Here is an 18569-nt window from a genome sequence, read left to right on the forward strand (position 1 = left end):
CACACCTTAACTTTCTATCAATAACAAACATGAAAGTGAAACTATTTCAGCTTCTTTGTCCTTGCTGTGTCCTTTAACCAAGAAAAACATCCAAGACTGTCAGGCAAATTACATTTATTTGACACAACTTGATTTTCACAAAGTTTCGGTGTATTTTACAGCAGCAGAGATAAAGCAAGCAAATATAGAGATCATAAATCTCACTGATTGAATTCCAAGCAGCTTCTTTCCGCCACGGTAGTCGGTTCACTTAAAATGCAAGTTTTAAGCTCAAAATCCAGTGTGTGTAATCATCTATCGCCTTTTAATATTGTCCGCTTCATATCTCGGGAGCTGTAACTGCGGTCGTCACCACCCTCTGTGTTTGCAAAATCTCACTGGCCAGAGCCAGTTACTATTGACACTGATCCTTCAGCCCTGGGCTTTTCAGCCTTCATTTAGTCACAGCGAATAGCAGAGTAGATAAACTCATTCCTGTGAAGAAAATCTGCTTAAGTTTTGAATCTTTTCAGACTGTGGAGCTGAGGAGATGTTTCCGGCTCATTTCAAATGCATTACAACAAGTCACTGGCAGTTCTGATGAGCACTTTTATGCTAACATACAAAATACACGGAGGAAAGAGTATTAATCATTTGTTGAACTTTTCATCAGAGCCTTTTGTCAGCTCCTTTTGGCTTTGAGCTGTTCTGCTTCTTAAATGTCTGACCAAGCTCTTTGTCTTAGAAACTGGGTTATGTTATGTTTGCTATGATTGTGTGCAGGATCATGTTTTTTTTTTTTTTTTTTTTTTTTTCGTCACACATGACCTGGATTACTCGGTTTCTTCAGTGTATGTTCTGCAGGAAGTGAGGAGGAATCAAACCTCACTACTTTGAGGTTTGAGTTGAGTTTGAGTTTCCTCTGTCAAGTATCAATAACTGAAAGTTGTCACAGAAGATTCTTAGGCTTGCTTGTTTATGTCATTACTTTAACTTCATTCTAGATTGTATGTCTTATTTTGTTAAAATAACAATAAACGCTGTTTTATATGATATAAATAATAATATTAGGCGGGCAGCTTTTGCCCACACTGTCTAAACAATCGGTGCATTTAAAAAAACGTTGGGACCAAAAATTGTAATTAATTCATAAAGCTGCTGATTTTTGTGAAATGAGCTCAGATTTATATGCATACAGTAATCACCACCTTGTGCTAACATGAGTAAATAAAAATCATACTGTTGCTATTATTGGTGCATTTATATGTAACAACAGCGCTGTTTGTGCGAGTGTATGTTGAAGATGGAAATTTAATTAAAATAAAATGATGGCTTAATCTAGGATTAGGATATTGACCTAAACTGGTTAATATATAAATAAAATTCCAAATCTGATCATGTTTTTAGGGGCATTCTGTGATTTCTTGGGGTATTTTTTTCCCTTTATCACTCTGAATTTCTGACTCTGACTACTTCTATGTACAGGCAGTGAATATATACTCAGTAGACCGATTTGTCAGTGGGGTATTCCCTCTAAATAAACAATATATGTTGTAGAATTAACCAGTGAAGTAAGGTTTTACAAGGTGTTGTTTTATATCAAATGACAGATATCCTATTGGCTGTGGTAAAACTCTTTAAACAGTACCAAGCCATGTGTGTGTCCGTTGCTGACAGATGGTTTAGAAATCATCTTGTTCTTGTGCTCTGTTATCTTTTAGGAAGGGGAAGTTCCTTTACCACTATGAAAACTACGGAGCCACAGCCAAGGATATGGCAGACTGGATGAAGAAGTAAGTATGGTCCTAATCACTTCACCCACTAAAGATGCATTTAGACTTATTAAAGTGCAGACTTCAAGATGTTTGTGTCCACAGATGTTTTAGCTGAAGAACTAAGAACAGAACTTTCAAACTACATTTTGCCTTCTGTCTTCTACAATAAGTAAACGGCTTTAATCTCTCACAGTAAATGTCTGGCATCAGTTTTTCCTTTCGCTGTGGTTTCATCACACCTTTTCTTGTCCCTCCTAACCCTCACTCACCTTGCCAAGGTGTCATCAATCTACACCTGCTCTGTTCTTGTCTCATTTTTCTTTCTCACCTTGCCTCACCCTCTCTGCCTGTAACCCGGTGTGTCTTGGCTCTCCTGCTTCCTTTTTCCCTCCATCTCCCTTTTCCATTTGTGTTAAGGGCCTGGCTGGAAAGCCATGACTGTCCACAAGATTGCAAGGATAGGTCACAGCAGCACTTTCACAGCTATCACAGGAAAAGGAGGCAGACAGGCAGAGGATGTATTCTAGCTACACACTCTTTAGCCAAGAGGCATAACAACTCCCTCCCGGATCCTAAGACTTTACTGCTCTATCCATTCTACTCATTCGAAGCCCAGCAGTATAATTTAGAAGTGGTGCCAAGCCTTGCAATCAGGCAATTATGCTGCCAGAATGGTTGGTCGCCATGTTTCAAATTAAGGGATAATCTTGATAATAATTACACCTCATATTTCAGTGAAAAAAGTTGATTGACCATGACAGAGGTTAAACAGAGTTTAACAAACACATTTTTATAGTTTTCTCTTCCTCTCTCTGGCACAAAACAAAAAAAATTGAATGGATGGACTGACCTTCATTTACACATAAATATCTTTTTATATGGTAAAAAGGTGGAAGACTGGCCTAGATGAGGAAAAGCTGTTTTTGCAATAAACGTTGTTGAAGGGGTTTTCAGGAAGGTCTAATTTGCTGTGTTCATATTTTCTAGTCGTTGTGTCCATTGTGCTCTCTTTGTCAGATTCAGCTGTCTCAGTTTTTTCTTTTATTCCCCTCTCAGTTTCACTTGATTCACCCCTTTTCACTGGAGTGAATCATTACCCTTTGCTCTTTGCATTGACAGGAAATGTTACACCTATGGCAAAGAATACATTTGCTAACAGGAACAATAGTTACTCTCTCATCACGCTGTTTGCTTGCTTTTGTACATTGCACATCAAAACATCTGTTGACATCTAGTTTATACCAATCCCCGTTCTTTTCTCGAGAGTCTAGATTCAAGGCAAAATGTGGAAACAGAAGTAGAGGTAACAGAAGTAGTGGTTATCAAATCTGTCCTCTGCAGCAGTGTCACACCAATAATTGGGTAGCACACGGTTGGTATTGTTGTATAGAGGAAGCCCAGGACAGAACTGCCAATAGTGTTTCATTAGTGCTCCTACTAGTGATCATGAGCTTTTTATATATCAAAGAGATGTATACTAGACAGATGACATTCTGGATGAAAGATGCATGTCTGGAGGATATGAAGCACCCTAGTTGGTGTGTGTGTGTGTGTGTGTGTGTGTGTGTGTGTGTGTGTGTGTGTGTGTGTGTGTGTGTGTGTGTGTGTGTGTGTGTGTGTGTGTGTGTGTGTGTGTGTGTGTGTGTGTGTGTGTGTGTGTGTGTGTGTGTGTGTGTGTGTGTGTATTGCGTGCACTTGTTTATATCTGTGTCCACTCGTTCTTGGCATTGCAGCACTGTGCTCTGTCATCAAGGCGGGGCTGCTCTGGTCCAGATGTGTGTGTGTGACATATTGGGTGGAGAGTTGGCTACAGCTGTGTCAGATTTTTGCTCCATACAGATTTCACGCTTGAATGTCTCTTCTTTTTAAAATGTCCCTCACCTCTGTTGCCCTTGCTGTATCCCCTTCCTGTTTCAGCCCTCAGCCCACCCAGCCAAAGACCCCCGAGGTGCCGTGGACGGAGACAGACTCCCCAGTCTTCCACCTGACCGATGAGTCCTTTGACAGCTTCCTGGAAGAACATCCTGCAGCCCTGGTCATGTTCTACGCACCCTGTGAGTAAGAAAACAAGTTGAAAAAGAGCAGGGCTGCAACCAATTATTTTGTTCATAATCAATCAATGATTTGATCCATACAATATCATAATATAGTGAAAATGAAGTACCCAGAGTTGATATCTTTAAAATGCTGTTTTTCTTTTCCAACGATCAGTTGTAAAACCCAAATGATATTGAATTTACATAAAAGAGAGTAAAGCGGCACAGAAACTGAAACCAGCCAACATTTGCCATGTTTAAAGAATAACTTATAATAATACATTATTAATGAATTATCAAAGTGTTGTTGATTTATTTTCAGTAGATTGACTAAAACATTATACAGCTAATCGTTTCTGCACTGAAAAGATAAGTGAAACTCCTGTGCCAGTTCTAGGTAGGAGTAGTATTGAGGTCCTCCAAGAATAAGACTGTGGGACTACTGTTAAAAAATCAATAGTGGATTTGTTGGGGACAGATTTCAGCTGTGGATTAATACACATTTGGTGATGTATGTATATACAGCAGCAGGACGCTGTATGTGGGATTGACTCATACAGCGGGACAGTGGCGCTCTTTAGCACAGAGGAATAAGATTATATATCAAACTTTGGATACAAAGACAATACTTTTTAGTAGGATCAATTTATTGTTAGTTTTGGTATTTTCATGGAATGCATTGACAATTAAAAAAAAAAAAACTATTACCAGCCTTGTCCTTTAGCAAACCCCTTTTCACCATCAGAAATACATAGCAAGTCGTCAGAAAAGAGAAAGTAGTTTAATTTGCAAAATATGTGTCAGATGAGGTTCACATTCTTTCCTGCTGTGGAAAACATTGTTTTGCAGATTCTCTCAGGCAGAGCTGTTATTTAGTCACGCAAACAACATCACAGTTTCACTGTCATGCTTAAGTATTAACAGTCAGAGACTTGAAATGAAAAATAAACCCAAAGACAAGCTGGCTGCATTAGCTTTTTTGTATCATACGATCGCACACAAGCTCATCTTCCACAGCAGAATACTTCATTGTTGCCATATGGTTTTACATAGGCCTGCTTGTCGTTTTCATTCATGCACCATATTGTCGTCGTTACGCAGAACTTTGTAAACATGCCCGATTTCGTCAGTGGGTTAGATTTCTTTTCCAGTTCCAGATTGCTTTGCGTTGGTCCAGCCGTCCTCAGACACCCTGCATCCTTGTCCAAAGGGGATTTGGCATGTTGGTCAATGTAGCTGTGAAATCATGCAAATATATTCACGCATTAAAAAATGCATTCTGAGTGAAACAGCTACATGACACAATCTATATCGTGTTGCAACCTATTTTTGGACTTTTGTTTATTTTCTTTTTTCTTTTCAGCTTACTCTTTACTTCTGACTACATCACCTCCACCTCCACTATTCACCTCCTCATCCTTTCTTCTTTTCTCTACCTGCCCAACTGCTCTCTTCCCCTTCTGTGCTCATCTCTATCTCCACGCTGTAAAAATACATGAATAAATAAGAAGGTGGTTCTTTTCCCTAGCTTTCCCCATAATGATGATCCATTGTTTTCAAAATTCCATTACATACACCGCTGCAGAGTTTTCATACTTCCAAATTGCCGGGAGCACTGCACTCCACCCAGAGGGCAAACACACACTCCAGCTGTTGATGTGATAAAAAGACATCCTAACACTCACACACTGCAGTGGGACCTGCTTCATCCACCATCTCATTATTCACTGCCTAACACACAAAAATATTTTTGCGCCAATATTTAAACTAACGTCTGCCAATTGGCGAGAAAAAGTGTCATGACGTGGGATTTCTGTATACATGAGCCGCTGAATAAAAAGAGCTAAATGACATAATTTCGTTCATCAGGTCAGTCTGTTTGGAATGTAAAAACAACCATTACGCAAGTCGCCCAGACTATCATAGACTGAGATGCTGCATGCAGCCACTTAGACCAGCTGTTGGTCAGGAAGTAGCTGCAGTGTTTACCTAACTGCATGTATGGTTTATCTTTTTTAAATGTAAATGTACATGTAAATCAGGCAGCTATGGAGTTGTTGGAATTTAACTTTGATGGAGCTATGCTGTTTCCCCTGCATGTGTTGAACTCACAGAAATGACTCAGATGATTGATCTAGATACATAAAGATATATTATGCATAAATACAGGCATATATATGACATTAAATGGCATCATTATGACATACTAGGTTCATACTCCCATATTTTTTCTCTGCACTGTAGAACCCTTGGTGTGTTATTTGACGACAACCTCACTTTGAACAGCCCCATCAAATCATCCTTAATGATATTATAGTATATGCATGCATAACTTCAATTAACAATAAAGTTGATCACACTGGTTTCATTCTTTTTTCTAAACGGCCATAACTTCTGGAAACAAAATCGTCATCTTCACTGAAAGCTGTGTCAAAACAAAAGCCCCATAAAATGTTAGCTTTTTGACTTTGCATAATTCCTAATAATAAATAAAATGAATTACAGTAGAGGGAGATTACTAGTATCAAAAGAGCATACTGTACCGTTTTTGATAGTCACACAGGGGTTTGCCAGGTTTTAGAGTTATATTGAAAACTATATCAAGTTCTGATATTCTCACTTTTATGTCACCATTTACTGAAGCATTAGCAGACACCGCACACATTGAGCTAACTTGCAGGGATGGCTTTAGTGTCATTAGTTGGTTTAGTTATTAGGAATGAAGGAAGGAACTGAATAACTAGGGATGCATTTTTTTTTCCACAATCCTTAATCTATCCTAATATACTGTGTTTGAGTCTGTTAGAACAGTGCAGGGAGCAGACTAGTCCTCTGTGTCCTTATGTGGTGTCATAGCTTCACAGACGCCTGTCCTGCACTTGACTCACCCTGCGGACAGCAGCCAGTCACCCACACTCTTAAATCAAGGGCAGTCGGCTAAAACAAACTGCATCACATCTTTCAACGCACGCACACGCGCACACACACACACACACACACACACACACACACACACACACACACACACACACACACACAAATATATGTATTTTTATATATGTATATTTATTTCACACAATTACACCGCATATTTATTTCACACAATTACACCGCATATATATATATATAATATATTTTTTCTTTCTTTCTCGCTCTCTCTCTTTCTCTGTCTCTCACGCACACACTCTCTCTCTCTCACACACACACACACACACACACACACACACACACACACACACACACACACACACACACAGATGCCCAGCTTTGCTGCTTCAATGCAGATTCTTAATGGACCTGCTGTCAGAGTGAGATTAATGGTCTCCCGACCACCACCATCAGCTTGCATTTCTGTCCACCTCTCAGCGCAGCCTTTCTCACCGTCCTCTGAACAGAACTCATTGGGGGTTGTTTGCGTGCAGCTCCTTATGGGGGCAAAACCTCCAACTGAATGCTCTGTTTAATAGAGTGAGCCTGATTATGTTTCCGGACCAAAACAAAAGTTCCCCTCTGCCAATGTTGTTTAAAGAAAGCATAGCAAAATATTAAATACAGAACGTTGTTCCAGCAGATATGGCTTTGAATGAATGTTTGATTCCTAAATGTTTGTGTTCCGGGCTGCAGCTGGTGCATAAAGGCAAGGCAGCTTTATTTGTATAGCACCATCAGGAAGTTATTAGGTCTGAATTTTACATCTCCCATGACTGGCCACTAAGCAAGTAGCCACAGGCTCATTTTACTGCTGCAGTGGACCCAGAGAAGATGACCTTACAACACCCTAACATCTAACATTTGCTCAGGAAACTCAGCAGCCTTTTTGTTTTTTTAGCATGTAGCAGTTTTTATTACAGCTACAGTGATGCGTGGTCAGTTTGTTCGTTCTTGACTCTGACGACTTCTCCCCTATAGCCTGAATCAGCAATATTTCAGTGTGTTTCCGTAAGCCCCTACCCCCTCCCTATATATACACACACACACACACACACACACACATACACACACACACACACACACACACACACACACACACACTGACCCTACCCATCATGCACCACTTGTTCTGAATGTGGAGCTGGGCTGACGCAGAGCACAGGACAGACATTTGGTTTTCTCTCTTACTCATCAGTTTAAAGGGTCAGACAAAGTCCTTTAGTCACTCTGTTTCTCCGGTAAGCCTCAACACAATCTGATGATCACACACCACAGTGACTCAGTTGAAAGAGAAGCAGCTTTTTTTCCCCACAAGGCATATTGCGTTTGATTTATAGCCTGTGCCAGCTCTGCATTGTATATTGAAGAAAGGAATTCCTGAACTGTTTTGACAAGGGCAATTTACCAGGTCTGGAAATGAACCAAGAAGTGTACCACATTTGTTTCCTGATTCTGTGCACAACAGCGCTACGGGCACATAAAACACACTGCTCATCCCTGATCAAACGAGACAAAAACATCTCATACATTGTGTGAGACAAATATTGTTAACTCATTTTAGATCCAAAAATAAAATGTTTGCTCCTTGCTCATGCAATATTAAACACACCTGCACACCAAAAAGGAGTGTATTCATTATGCTTATAGCTCAAACAGATTTGTTGAAAAGAAGAGTTGCAAAGACATCCACACAAACACACCACTATCTCCAGATAATACACAGCTATACAGAGCTTAACACCAGTAATGCTGTCCTGCTTAATTAATACAGAAAGAAAGGTGTACAGAAAGGTACAATATTTAGCTAATGGTGAATTCGTTTTTTGCACTTAAAGCTTTAGTGCGTAACTTTTTGATATAAATGAACATCCGTTACATTCAAGCCATTGCCAAATGAGTTGCTACAAAGCTAATTAAGACTGTAAGCTCCACACAACTTTCTCTGTATTTCTCAGTATGGCTATGTTCAGAACTAGTGTTGTCCGTTTCGCCCGCAGAAACTCAAGTGAAGATAAGTACCTCTTCTGAAGAGTCTATCATGTTTTTTTTTTAATCCTCTGTGTTCTCCTTGGCTACTAGCAAGTGCGTGGAGGAGGGGTAGGGGTGGTGCGCGATTACAGAAGGCTTGTACAGTGTTGTTGTCATTACTTAGAATTCCTCATGGGGGACGACAGAAACTACGCACTATAGCTTTAAATTGAGAAAGAAACATATAGAGAGTGTGCTTGGCCATCAAGTGGTACTTCACACTGGACGTGCTGCAATGATAGCTCAGTTCACAACGACAAAACACACAGATCACTTTGGTCTTGTCAATTGAACCATTTCTGGAACCAAACTTTCCATTCAGAATCTTATTGGCGTCCATTTCGGCGTCTCACGCTCGCCATCCACTCAAAACGTAACGTTAGCCTACTACTTTTTGGCCGGCTCGCAAGCCCAAACAAGTGTGTGCGGCGTGCCTGTTTTGTTTCATGTCTAACTAGATCCGGTGTGGTGTGTAGTTTTTCTAACGTTACTAGTTGTTGCAACAGCATGTGAAAAAAACTACAAAGTTTGCTAGGCTAAAAAGAACGTTAATCTTGCGGAAAAAAAAATTGACGCCGTTAAAATGGGTTTGTGTTAACACCGTTAATAACTCGTTTAACTGACAGCACTATTCTAAATTGTTGTAGTTTATTGTAGATCTGAGTTTCTTTTAGATCAGATCATATATATTATATATGTGTGTGTGTGTGTGTGTGTGTGTGTGTGTGTGTGTATATGTATGTATGTATATATAGTCTCCATGGCAACGAGACACGGGGCGCTCCTCTGTTTGAGCGACTCGTGATTGAAGGCTATAGATAACCTATTTAATTATATTATACATAATTTACCGACACTACCAACAGTGGCAATGGGTGTAGGAGATATGGACAATTGCAAATCTGCGTTTGCAGACGCTAAAACCCAATCTGCATCAAGTTATGAGAGTTTTGATGGGACCATCTCAATCGAAAAATCACCGAGACGCATCTATGCCAGAGTGGACCTTCTGAAGCTACAAGCTCGCCAGTCAATAACAACAGGCCAACTGGATCTTACACCGAAAATCCTGTCGAGGAAAAAGATACGGAGGAAACGAGGGTTGAGAGGAGGAATTGGGAACAGGTTAAGAAGATGAGAAAGTAAGTTACTATTTCCTGCTTTCACTCTGTCAAATGTGCGATCCCTGCGCAATAAGATGGATGAACTTTCCGCACTGGTTAGGCTTGATTCAGACAATCGAAACAATTTTATTTTGTTTCACTGAAACGTGGTTGTCTGTGGACATTGCATTAAGCCTTAATGGGTTCACATTAATTCGCTATGATCGGTACACGGAGAGACAGAGAAATCAGTCGGGGGCGGTCTTTGCATGGTTGTTAATGACAGATGGGCAACAAACTACACTGTACGTGAGAGGCACTGCTCTCGTCACTATGAAATTATGGTGGTGTCGTTTCGTCCCCACTATCTACCCCATGAATTCCAACAAATAACTGTGATCCTTGTTTATGTACCTGGAAGAAATTAGCTTTTATTCAAGGAGACAAACTACGTGTCCAAGATCTCAGAAAAGAGCTAAAGCATAAGATCAAGCTTGCCAAGCTTAATTACAAGAACAAAATGGAGGAGAGGTTCACCAGGGGAGATATGAGGGATGCCTGGAAGTGTCTTAACACCATGATGGGCAGGACTCAGAACGCTGGCACGATCCAATGCCCAGATCCTGCTGCCTTTGCAGAGGAACTGAATACTTTCTATGCCAGATTCAACAATGCAGATCCTGCTGAGGGTTGGATCCCACACAACATGAGCCATTGCTCTGAATCCATCTGGGTGGAGGAGAAGAGGGTTGCCTCCATCTTTACCCGTCTCCATTCTACCAAAGCTCCTGGCCCGGACTGAAGGGACGCATCTTAAAGAAATGTGCACCTCAGCTAGCTGGTGTGATGACACAACTTTTCCAGCTGTTCCTTGATGCCAGCTTTGTACCCAGGGCGTGGAAGGAAACTACCATCATACCTGTTCCCAAACGACCCAATGTCAAAGCAATGAATGACTTCAGACCTGTGGCGCTTACCTCCATCCTCTGCAAATGCATGGAGAGAGTTGTTGCAGATGAACTCATCACCATGGTCGGAGAGAGCTTGGACCCACTACAGTTTGCTTATAAATCAAAGCGAGGTGTAGAGGATGCCAGCCTGACTCTTCTGGACACTGTAACAAGACACCTTGACTCTCCCAACTTTGTCAGGATCTTATTTATGGATTTCTCATCTGCATTCAATACTGTGAACATCAACACTCTTCTGCACCGCCTCCAACAGCTACAAGTTAACTCAATTTCCAATCTGACACTCTGGATTAAGGAGTTTTTAAAGGACAGACCACAGCATGTGAGGGTAAATGGGTTTAAGTCCACCAACACTATTTTAAACACCAGAGTGCCTCAGGGCTGTGTGTTGTCACCTGTCCTATTCTCCATCTGTAGAAATGAGATCACCTGCAGAAGCAACAGACTCAAGCTATTTAAGTATGCAGATGACATGGCCTTGGTGGTCAACCTCACTGATGACGACTCCCTGTCCAGTTACAAGCAGTATGTCAACACAATGGCACTTTGGTTCAAGAGAAGCTCAGTGGAGCTTAACATTACCAAGACCAAGGATTGATTAAGATATTTATGTCCGAGCCCGACCCAAGCCCAACATCGTTTTTTTCTCATACTAATGACACGTGTACGTTTGTGTGGCAAGCCTGCTTTTATTAAGCAACTGTAGGAAGGCATTCGGAAATGTCAACAGATGAGCATCAGCGCGCACAGGGCAACAAGCGCACGTTAACACAGGTGCGCACCTACATAATAAGCTTTTTAAAATTTAAAATGTTCAGTGCCTTATCGCGCTGATGTGACCAAGCCCACCCGAACATCATTTCTAAATATCTGACCGAACCAGGCCCGTGGTTCGGGTATCCATCCTCTAATTGCCACATCCGTCCGCACGACACGGAAACTGCCACCTCTGCCTTTGCTCACAGCCCAATGGAGCAGTATCTCAATCATATTCTGACTAGAATCTGAGTATGACGACGTCAGGCTAAGGTATTGGCTCAAAATTTCACAACCATTGCATCCATAATTTTAAAAACTAAACCATTTTCACACTCCCAGAGTCACTACAATTCTTTTGGAACTAACTCTTCGTTAGCAGAGTCATACCTCCAGAGTTTCCCCTCTTGTCTCTTCCTCCCCCTTTGTCCTCTTCTTGTTTCTTTCACTACTGTATTCATCACTCACTCACACCCAGCTCTAAGCCTCAAGTTTTGCCTCTAACATGCTCAGTCAGACACAAACACACACCCATGCCTGAAAGTGGCATGTAGTAAGTAATCAGACATGACTTAACTCTCCTGGTAAACATGAAAGACTCATCTGTCATCTCATTTACAGTTTCATCCTCTGCATGCCAGCAGTAAACCCACTGACAAACCAGGGTGAAACAGCAAAACACCAGAGAATTACAGCTGGTAACACATGGATTCAACTAGACAGCTCAAGGACGTAATGTGCAATGACTACATAATTTTACTTTCAGCGTTGGTTTTATGGAGTAATTTCTTCTGGAATATACAGTTAATTCTTGTTGTTCTGCACGATTGAAAGGTAATTCCTTCATCTGTCATGTACTCTGATGTGACCGCTGTAGACAGCAGGCTGATGTAATTGGCTGATGACATGACACGTTTCAGTACGTTTTTAAAGCGTGCATTTCCATGTATTTCTGGTCCTCATTTTTCTTAATTCAAGATTTAAATGTCTTTGCTGTATTTGTATTTTTACTTCTAGTTTTTATGTTTATTAAGTTTACTGTTTAAAATGTGTATATGTATGTTGTTTTATATTACTTATTTGATACTAAACTGTAAAACACCCTTCAGCATTACATACATCTTTGTCCCAACATTTTGATAACTAGTTTTTAGGGATTATTACCAGAAATGTGTGTTTAGTTTTGAGTTTTTAATAAGAAGATGACTGTTATATATTACTTATCAGTTTCAGAAACCCATCATGGGTTTGGGTTATAATGCGTGTTTTGAATCCTTCAGGGTGTGGACACTGCAAGAAGATGAAGCCAGAGTATGATGAAGCTGCTGAAATACTCAACAAGGGCGCAGACGTAAGTTTCATGACCTCTGCTTGTGTTTACGTGCAGCATGCCTTCTATAGGCCTGTGTGTTTTGTTCTTTTTTTCATATCTCACACTTTGATAAACATATAGAACGACACAGGTGTAGCGCCGCCTCATTGACTGATCATAATAATCCCTCTTCTTGGCCTGAAAGCTTTTGGCGGATGGAGCCGACATGCTGGTCGTTCTGTCCTGCAGCCCGTCTTTCGATGTGCTTCTGATTAGTCGGGTGTGTGCCTCGCCTCTCCTCTCCGCCATTCTGTCCTCTGTGGTAATCTAACACTCCCCAGCCAGGGGCAGGGCCTATAAACCTCCACTCTTGTGACTGTAACAATTATCTCATCCATGAGTGTCCCCCCGGCCCGACGCTTGGACCTTCTCCTTGTGGCTCTCTGCCCAGCACTGGAGGTCAATGGGAAAAGTCTGGACATTATCTAATATGGATGTACTGGAGCCTCTTTCACCCTGAGCCCTTAAGACCCAGCATAGCATTTATTGTTCTCTTCCTTCCTTCTAGTTTTACTAATGCAGCACTTTTAGGGTGTATACACACACCATGTGTATACACGCACCAACCAGGTTGAACTTGGATTGTTTGTAAAGTAGTTCATGTTAATTGGTGTCATGTAACAGGTTAGTCTAAGGGACCTTTGTTGGTCTTATTGGACGGATCACGCTATAGTTATTATTATTTTACCCCAGTTGACTTGAAGCTTGCTATTGTTATTTCTCCACAGAGTCCGGGTGTGTTGGCAGCAGTGGACTCCACAGTGCACAAGGCTGTGGGGGAGCGCTTCAAGATCTCCGGCTTCCCAACTGTTAAGTATTTCGACAAAGGTGAGGACAAGTACACGCTGCCACATCTCCGAAGCAAAGACAAGATCATTGAGTTCATGCACAAGTGAGTCACACACACCACAGGCAGCTCAATCACTTCTTAACTTTTGTCCAGCAGATGCGGCCTGTGCAAAGTTAACACGTTTAGACACTGACTCAAACTCATGTACATTGCAGTAATTTAGTCTTAAATGTTTTCGCTGCATCCTTCCAGTGAACAGATTTATCTTTGGAAAGGGTCACTCTGAAATGTAATGGACCTGCGATGACATCAGTCCAGCTGTTGCAATTAAAGACTCCATAAAGGCAAAGTCTGTGACATCAATTTATATAGGGCTGACATAAAGTCTCACAGTGTTCTATTATATCATTTGTATTCACGTTATATGTATATACACGTTAACATTTTACTTTTTCGGAAACAGGAAGGTAAATACAATATATGCGTACGCCATATCTCTATATACACTACTTTTACTACTTACAGTAAACCTAAAGCAGTGTTTTTCCCTCCTTGTATACATAATAAATACAGCTATGCTCTCTTTCATGTCTGCAGTCCCCAGGCACCTCCACCACCAGAACAGTCTTGGGAGGACAAGCCCTCCAGCATCAGCCATCTTGGATCAGAGGACTTCCGAGAGGCGCTAAAGAAGAAAAAACATGCTCTGGTCATGTTCTACGCTCCCTGTAAGAGCTTACAGTTATTGATATAACACCAAAAAGGCTATAATGTAATTGGCACAAGACACTTTTCTCAAATGGTTAAGTTTTATATGCTTGGTCGTTTTGGTCAAAATATTGTGTGTGAAGTTGTTGCAACCATCACAACCCTGCTCTGTTGGACTTGGTGTGATCATATCATGGGTTTAAATCAGTGCGCTTGCGTAACTGCCCTTCAAGCTCCTCATCACGTCAGTATATAAACCCCACCTAAGCCATGGGGAAACTGAGGAATGACTCACATGACTGAGAATAGATTTGTGCAAGTTAAAAAAAGAAAACAAATCACTGTTCCACCTCATATTTCAGCGTTCCTGGAAAAAAATATAAGTTTTATAGTGTAGCTTTATAGTTAAGTCCTTTCAGAGACTTAGTGGACTGTTTTTCTAACATTGCATTCATCTGTTCTCTAACTGGACACATCTGGCTAAATGAAGTTCAATTTTAAGTTTAGAATATCTTGAGCCAACCCTCCAGAATACACCGGGGGGCCAGATGTATTTAACGCATGTGGTTTAAGCTGAGATAGCTGCAGTGATATGATAAAGAGGAGATGGAATAGAAGTTGAGGGATGGGTAACATTGTTTTTACAGTGTTGGTCAATTTCACTGATTGATTATTTATTTATTTATTTATTTATATATATATATATATATATATATATATATATATATATATATATAAATGGCAATCAAAGGCACATTTAAATAAAAGTATTTTAAAATATGAGTGATAAATTCCATCATTCTTTTATTTACATATGAGCTATATCCCTTTTAAATTATTGTTTAATTTGATCCTGAATGCTAAATGGGCGCTTTTCTAGTCTTAGCGACCACTCGGAGCGCTTTACAATATAAAACAACAATCACCCACACATTCATGCACTGATGCCAGAGGCTACCATGCAAGGTGCCACCTGATCATCAGGAGGGGAGGGATAAACATTTACACGTACACTTACACAGGAGCCTTCCGATTAGTGAAGACCGCTCTTCCTTCTAAGCCACAGTCTCTGTCGTTGAACTTGTCTTTAAAAATGTAAGGACCCATAGTTATGACACTTCATAGTTATGAGTTCGCAAACAAAACACAGATGCAGAAGGAATACCGAGTGGCTAACTTGTTCATTTATTAATACACACACACAGACGCACACATGCACCTCTGCTCTTTGGGTCTGATGAGGGCTTCAAAGCCAGACGGGGCACAGCGGTCAGTCTGCTGTCTCTGTTGAGGCCTTTGGTGCTCCCTTCTACAAAGAGATGCTCCAGATGCACATCAGGCAGCAACAACCTGCTGCCCTCCCACCCCATCTGCACCCTGCTCACTGGTCTCCTATCAGTGACGGAGCTTGTGTCTAATAGAGCATTTGATGAGATGCAGCTGCATGCTAAGACTTCAAGGCTGCAGATGCTTCTGACAGAACTATCAGTTCTTTTTCAAAAGTTTGGGTCAATTCTGCATAATTGAGCCTAAACTAAAACTAAATGTTGTCATATCTTCTCTCTCTCTCTCCAGCTCTTTCCTGACCTCAGGAAGGACTAAGTTGATTTTGACTTTTTTGTACATAGAGTGGTAAATTTAAGCATGGGCTAATTTAATACCTACCAAGTGATGCTCAGTTCCATACAAACATTTTGGTGCATTTAATGTTAGTATTAATATTAGCTTTGCTTCTGCAGCCTTTTTTTTTTATGAGCGATGGTGAAAAGACATTTCTCTTTGTATTCAAATGTCTGCCTTTCTCTCTACCTCACTGCCTGTCATTAATATGAGAAAGGCGAGGGGAAATGTGCAGGTAGAAGAGTAATGAGAGTGGCAGGTCTTGTTATCAATAGCAGATCTACCTTTATTCTACCTGGCGTACGGTGTGATGCCCCACTGCAACCTCTGAGCTGTTACAGTGACCTGCCTGGTTGGTCTCTTCTTGTGAGGGAAAACTATGGCACACTGGTGTGTTTTTGATATATCAGTTTCAGAATGGCAACAACACCTTTTAAAGGTTTAAAAGGCCATTTAATGTTGCAGCTAAAAGGGTACTTTAGCAGGACATGGATTTCTGAGTTGTGTTGAACACTGGCTTTGAGAGGAAGCTCTGAAAAGGCAAATGGACGGTTGCAGAGTTGATGTATAATTGAGTCGAAGGTAGAGTTATCTGTGTATGAATGCTTGTGACTACACAGGCAACAGTAAAAATACCCAATAAGAACTGTGGCTACCATCCGTCATTGCACTTGTACCCTTTGAAATCCATTTACAGTGGGATCAACAATGGGTAACTGAATATATTTTGTACATTTTGATAATGCTTAAAGTGCTCATATTATGCTTTTTGGCTTTTTCCTCTTTCCTTTATTGTGTTATATATCTTTTTTGTACAAGTTATAGGTCTACAAGGTGAAAAAGCCCAAAGTCCACCCCAAAGGCACTTACCATCTCCAACAGAAAACACTGTTCACAAACTGCTCCAAACAGCTCTACTGTAGTCCAGCCTTTACTTCCGTGACAAACGTACATCACTTTGTAACACACGTTATAATGCTCGCCTAGCTGCTAGCATGGCACGCCATCATACTCTGCTTCTGACTGGCTAGTAGTCCTTACCTAGGTACTGCGCATGTGCGACTCCCAACAAGATGGTACCGAAGTGAGATATCTCACGCTGTAGCTAAAACAGAGAGCTCAACACACAGGGTGAAAAGAGGAGCTGCAGCAATGTGCAGTACAACAAAAATATGACGTTTTTTTGAAAATTAAACCATGTAAACCTATTCTGATATAACCTCTGAATATAATTATGAACTTGAAAATGAGCATAATATGAGCACTTTAAATAAACTTAAATGAGTACCTTTTTATAATCTGTTATGCTTTTTGGATGATCTCCTCCTTAGTGGCTTCAATCTTAGTTAGAGCACTACATATAAAGAAATGTTTTTTTCCAGATTGGTGTGGAAGAACGTTAGTGCCCTGTACAGAACCCTGTCCTCAACCTTATCCAACATTTTTTAGGATGTGTTGGACCTCACCTAGCCTCTTGTGTCTGTGATCAAATCCAGTCTGGTGGAAAGCCTTAAACTAAAAGAGTGGAGGCTGTTGTAGCAGCAGAATGCTCATGGTTTTTAGAATGACATGATAAAAAAACATGGGTGTAAGGTTTGGTACCCACATATTAACCAACCCATCCGTACAAACAGTCAGCAGTGATTAGCTTAACAATCAGGACCTACTGTACAGTTGGCCCACAACATCTCAATAAATCCCGACCCAACTGTCAGAATTAGCATTAGTAAACTTATGAGAAAAACTGCCACTGCTTGTGAGAAAAAAAAATGCTCCCGCAAAAAAATAACCCACAAACGGTCTTAAAAATACACCATCTGTGACTCTGACGAGGGCTGATTGACTAGTGATTTAAGCCTAACTCTGTACTAAAGCTTTTATCTATTCACCAACTGCCAAGATGTTTTTTCTTCTTTAAGAGGTGTTCTTGCCCTTTTCACCTTTCCCATTCCAATTCAATTTGAATTATAATGAACAGACAAACGACTGGGTACTTGACATTGGCAACTAAAGAAGAAAAACCACAAATGGCATTTACAAGAAGTCAAACTTTTAACAGAAAGGAAAGAAAGGGAAACGATGCAATCACAGTTGTTACACTGTTTGACACAACACATCCTCCCCTTCTTAGCAAGATGTAGCTAGAATCAGAAACTCTTTTCCTTGCAGATTTATAGTTAGCATACAACCTGGTCAACTTTCATGTATAGTTGGATCATATTGCCTCCACCTTCTAGAAGTGAACCTGCGCTCTGTAAATGTGACCTGTTGTCCTAGTTGTGTATTTGTGTAAGTATTGACTGTATATGGATGAGTGCTGGAGCAGAGAGAGACAGAAAGGTTGTGTTTAGGATGGCAATAAAGACATTTACAGTCTTTCGTAACATACCAGTGAACCGTCTCTAATGTGGCGTAAACCTCTAAACACCTGCAGGATTGTCAAGGGGCCTCATGCTTTATGAACATGTTTGAGATTGAGTAAATTATGTGGTTTTCTTTG

General features: G+C 40.7%; 1 protein-coding gene across 1 annotated transcript in view; it reads left to right on the forward strand.

Annotated features, from left to right (window-relative positions):
* pdia5 (protein disulfide isomerase family A, member 5) overlaps window positions 1–18569 on the forward strand; it is a 62462-nt gene that overhangs the window by 33647 nt on the left and 10246 nt on the right. Inside the window, exons 10-14 of the mRNA XM_078262423.1 lie at window positions 1701–1772; window positions 3672–3808; window positions 12860–12930; window positions 13680–13843; window positions 14339–14469. Of these exons, the coding sequence (XP_078118549.1) occupies window positions 1701–1772; window positions 3672–3808; window positions 12860–12930; window positions 13680–13843; window positions 14339–14469 (575 nt within the window). The remainder of the gene's footprint in view (window positions 1–1700; window positions 1773–3671; window positions 3809–12859; window positions 12931–13679; window positions 13844–14338; window positions 14470–18569) is intronic.

Source organism: Sander vitreus, chromosome 11 (genome assembly GCF_031162955.1).
Source record: "Sander vitreus isolate 19-12246 chromosome 11, sanVit1, whole genome shotgun sequence".
NCBI classification, from domain to species: Eukaryota; Metazoa; Chordata; class Actinopteri; order Perciformes; family Percidae; genus Sander; species Sander vitreus.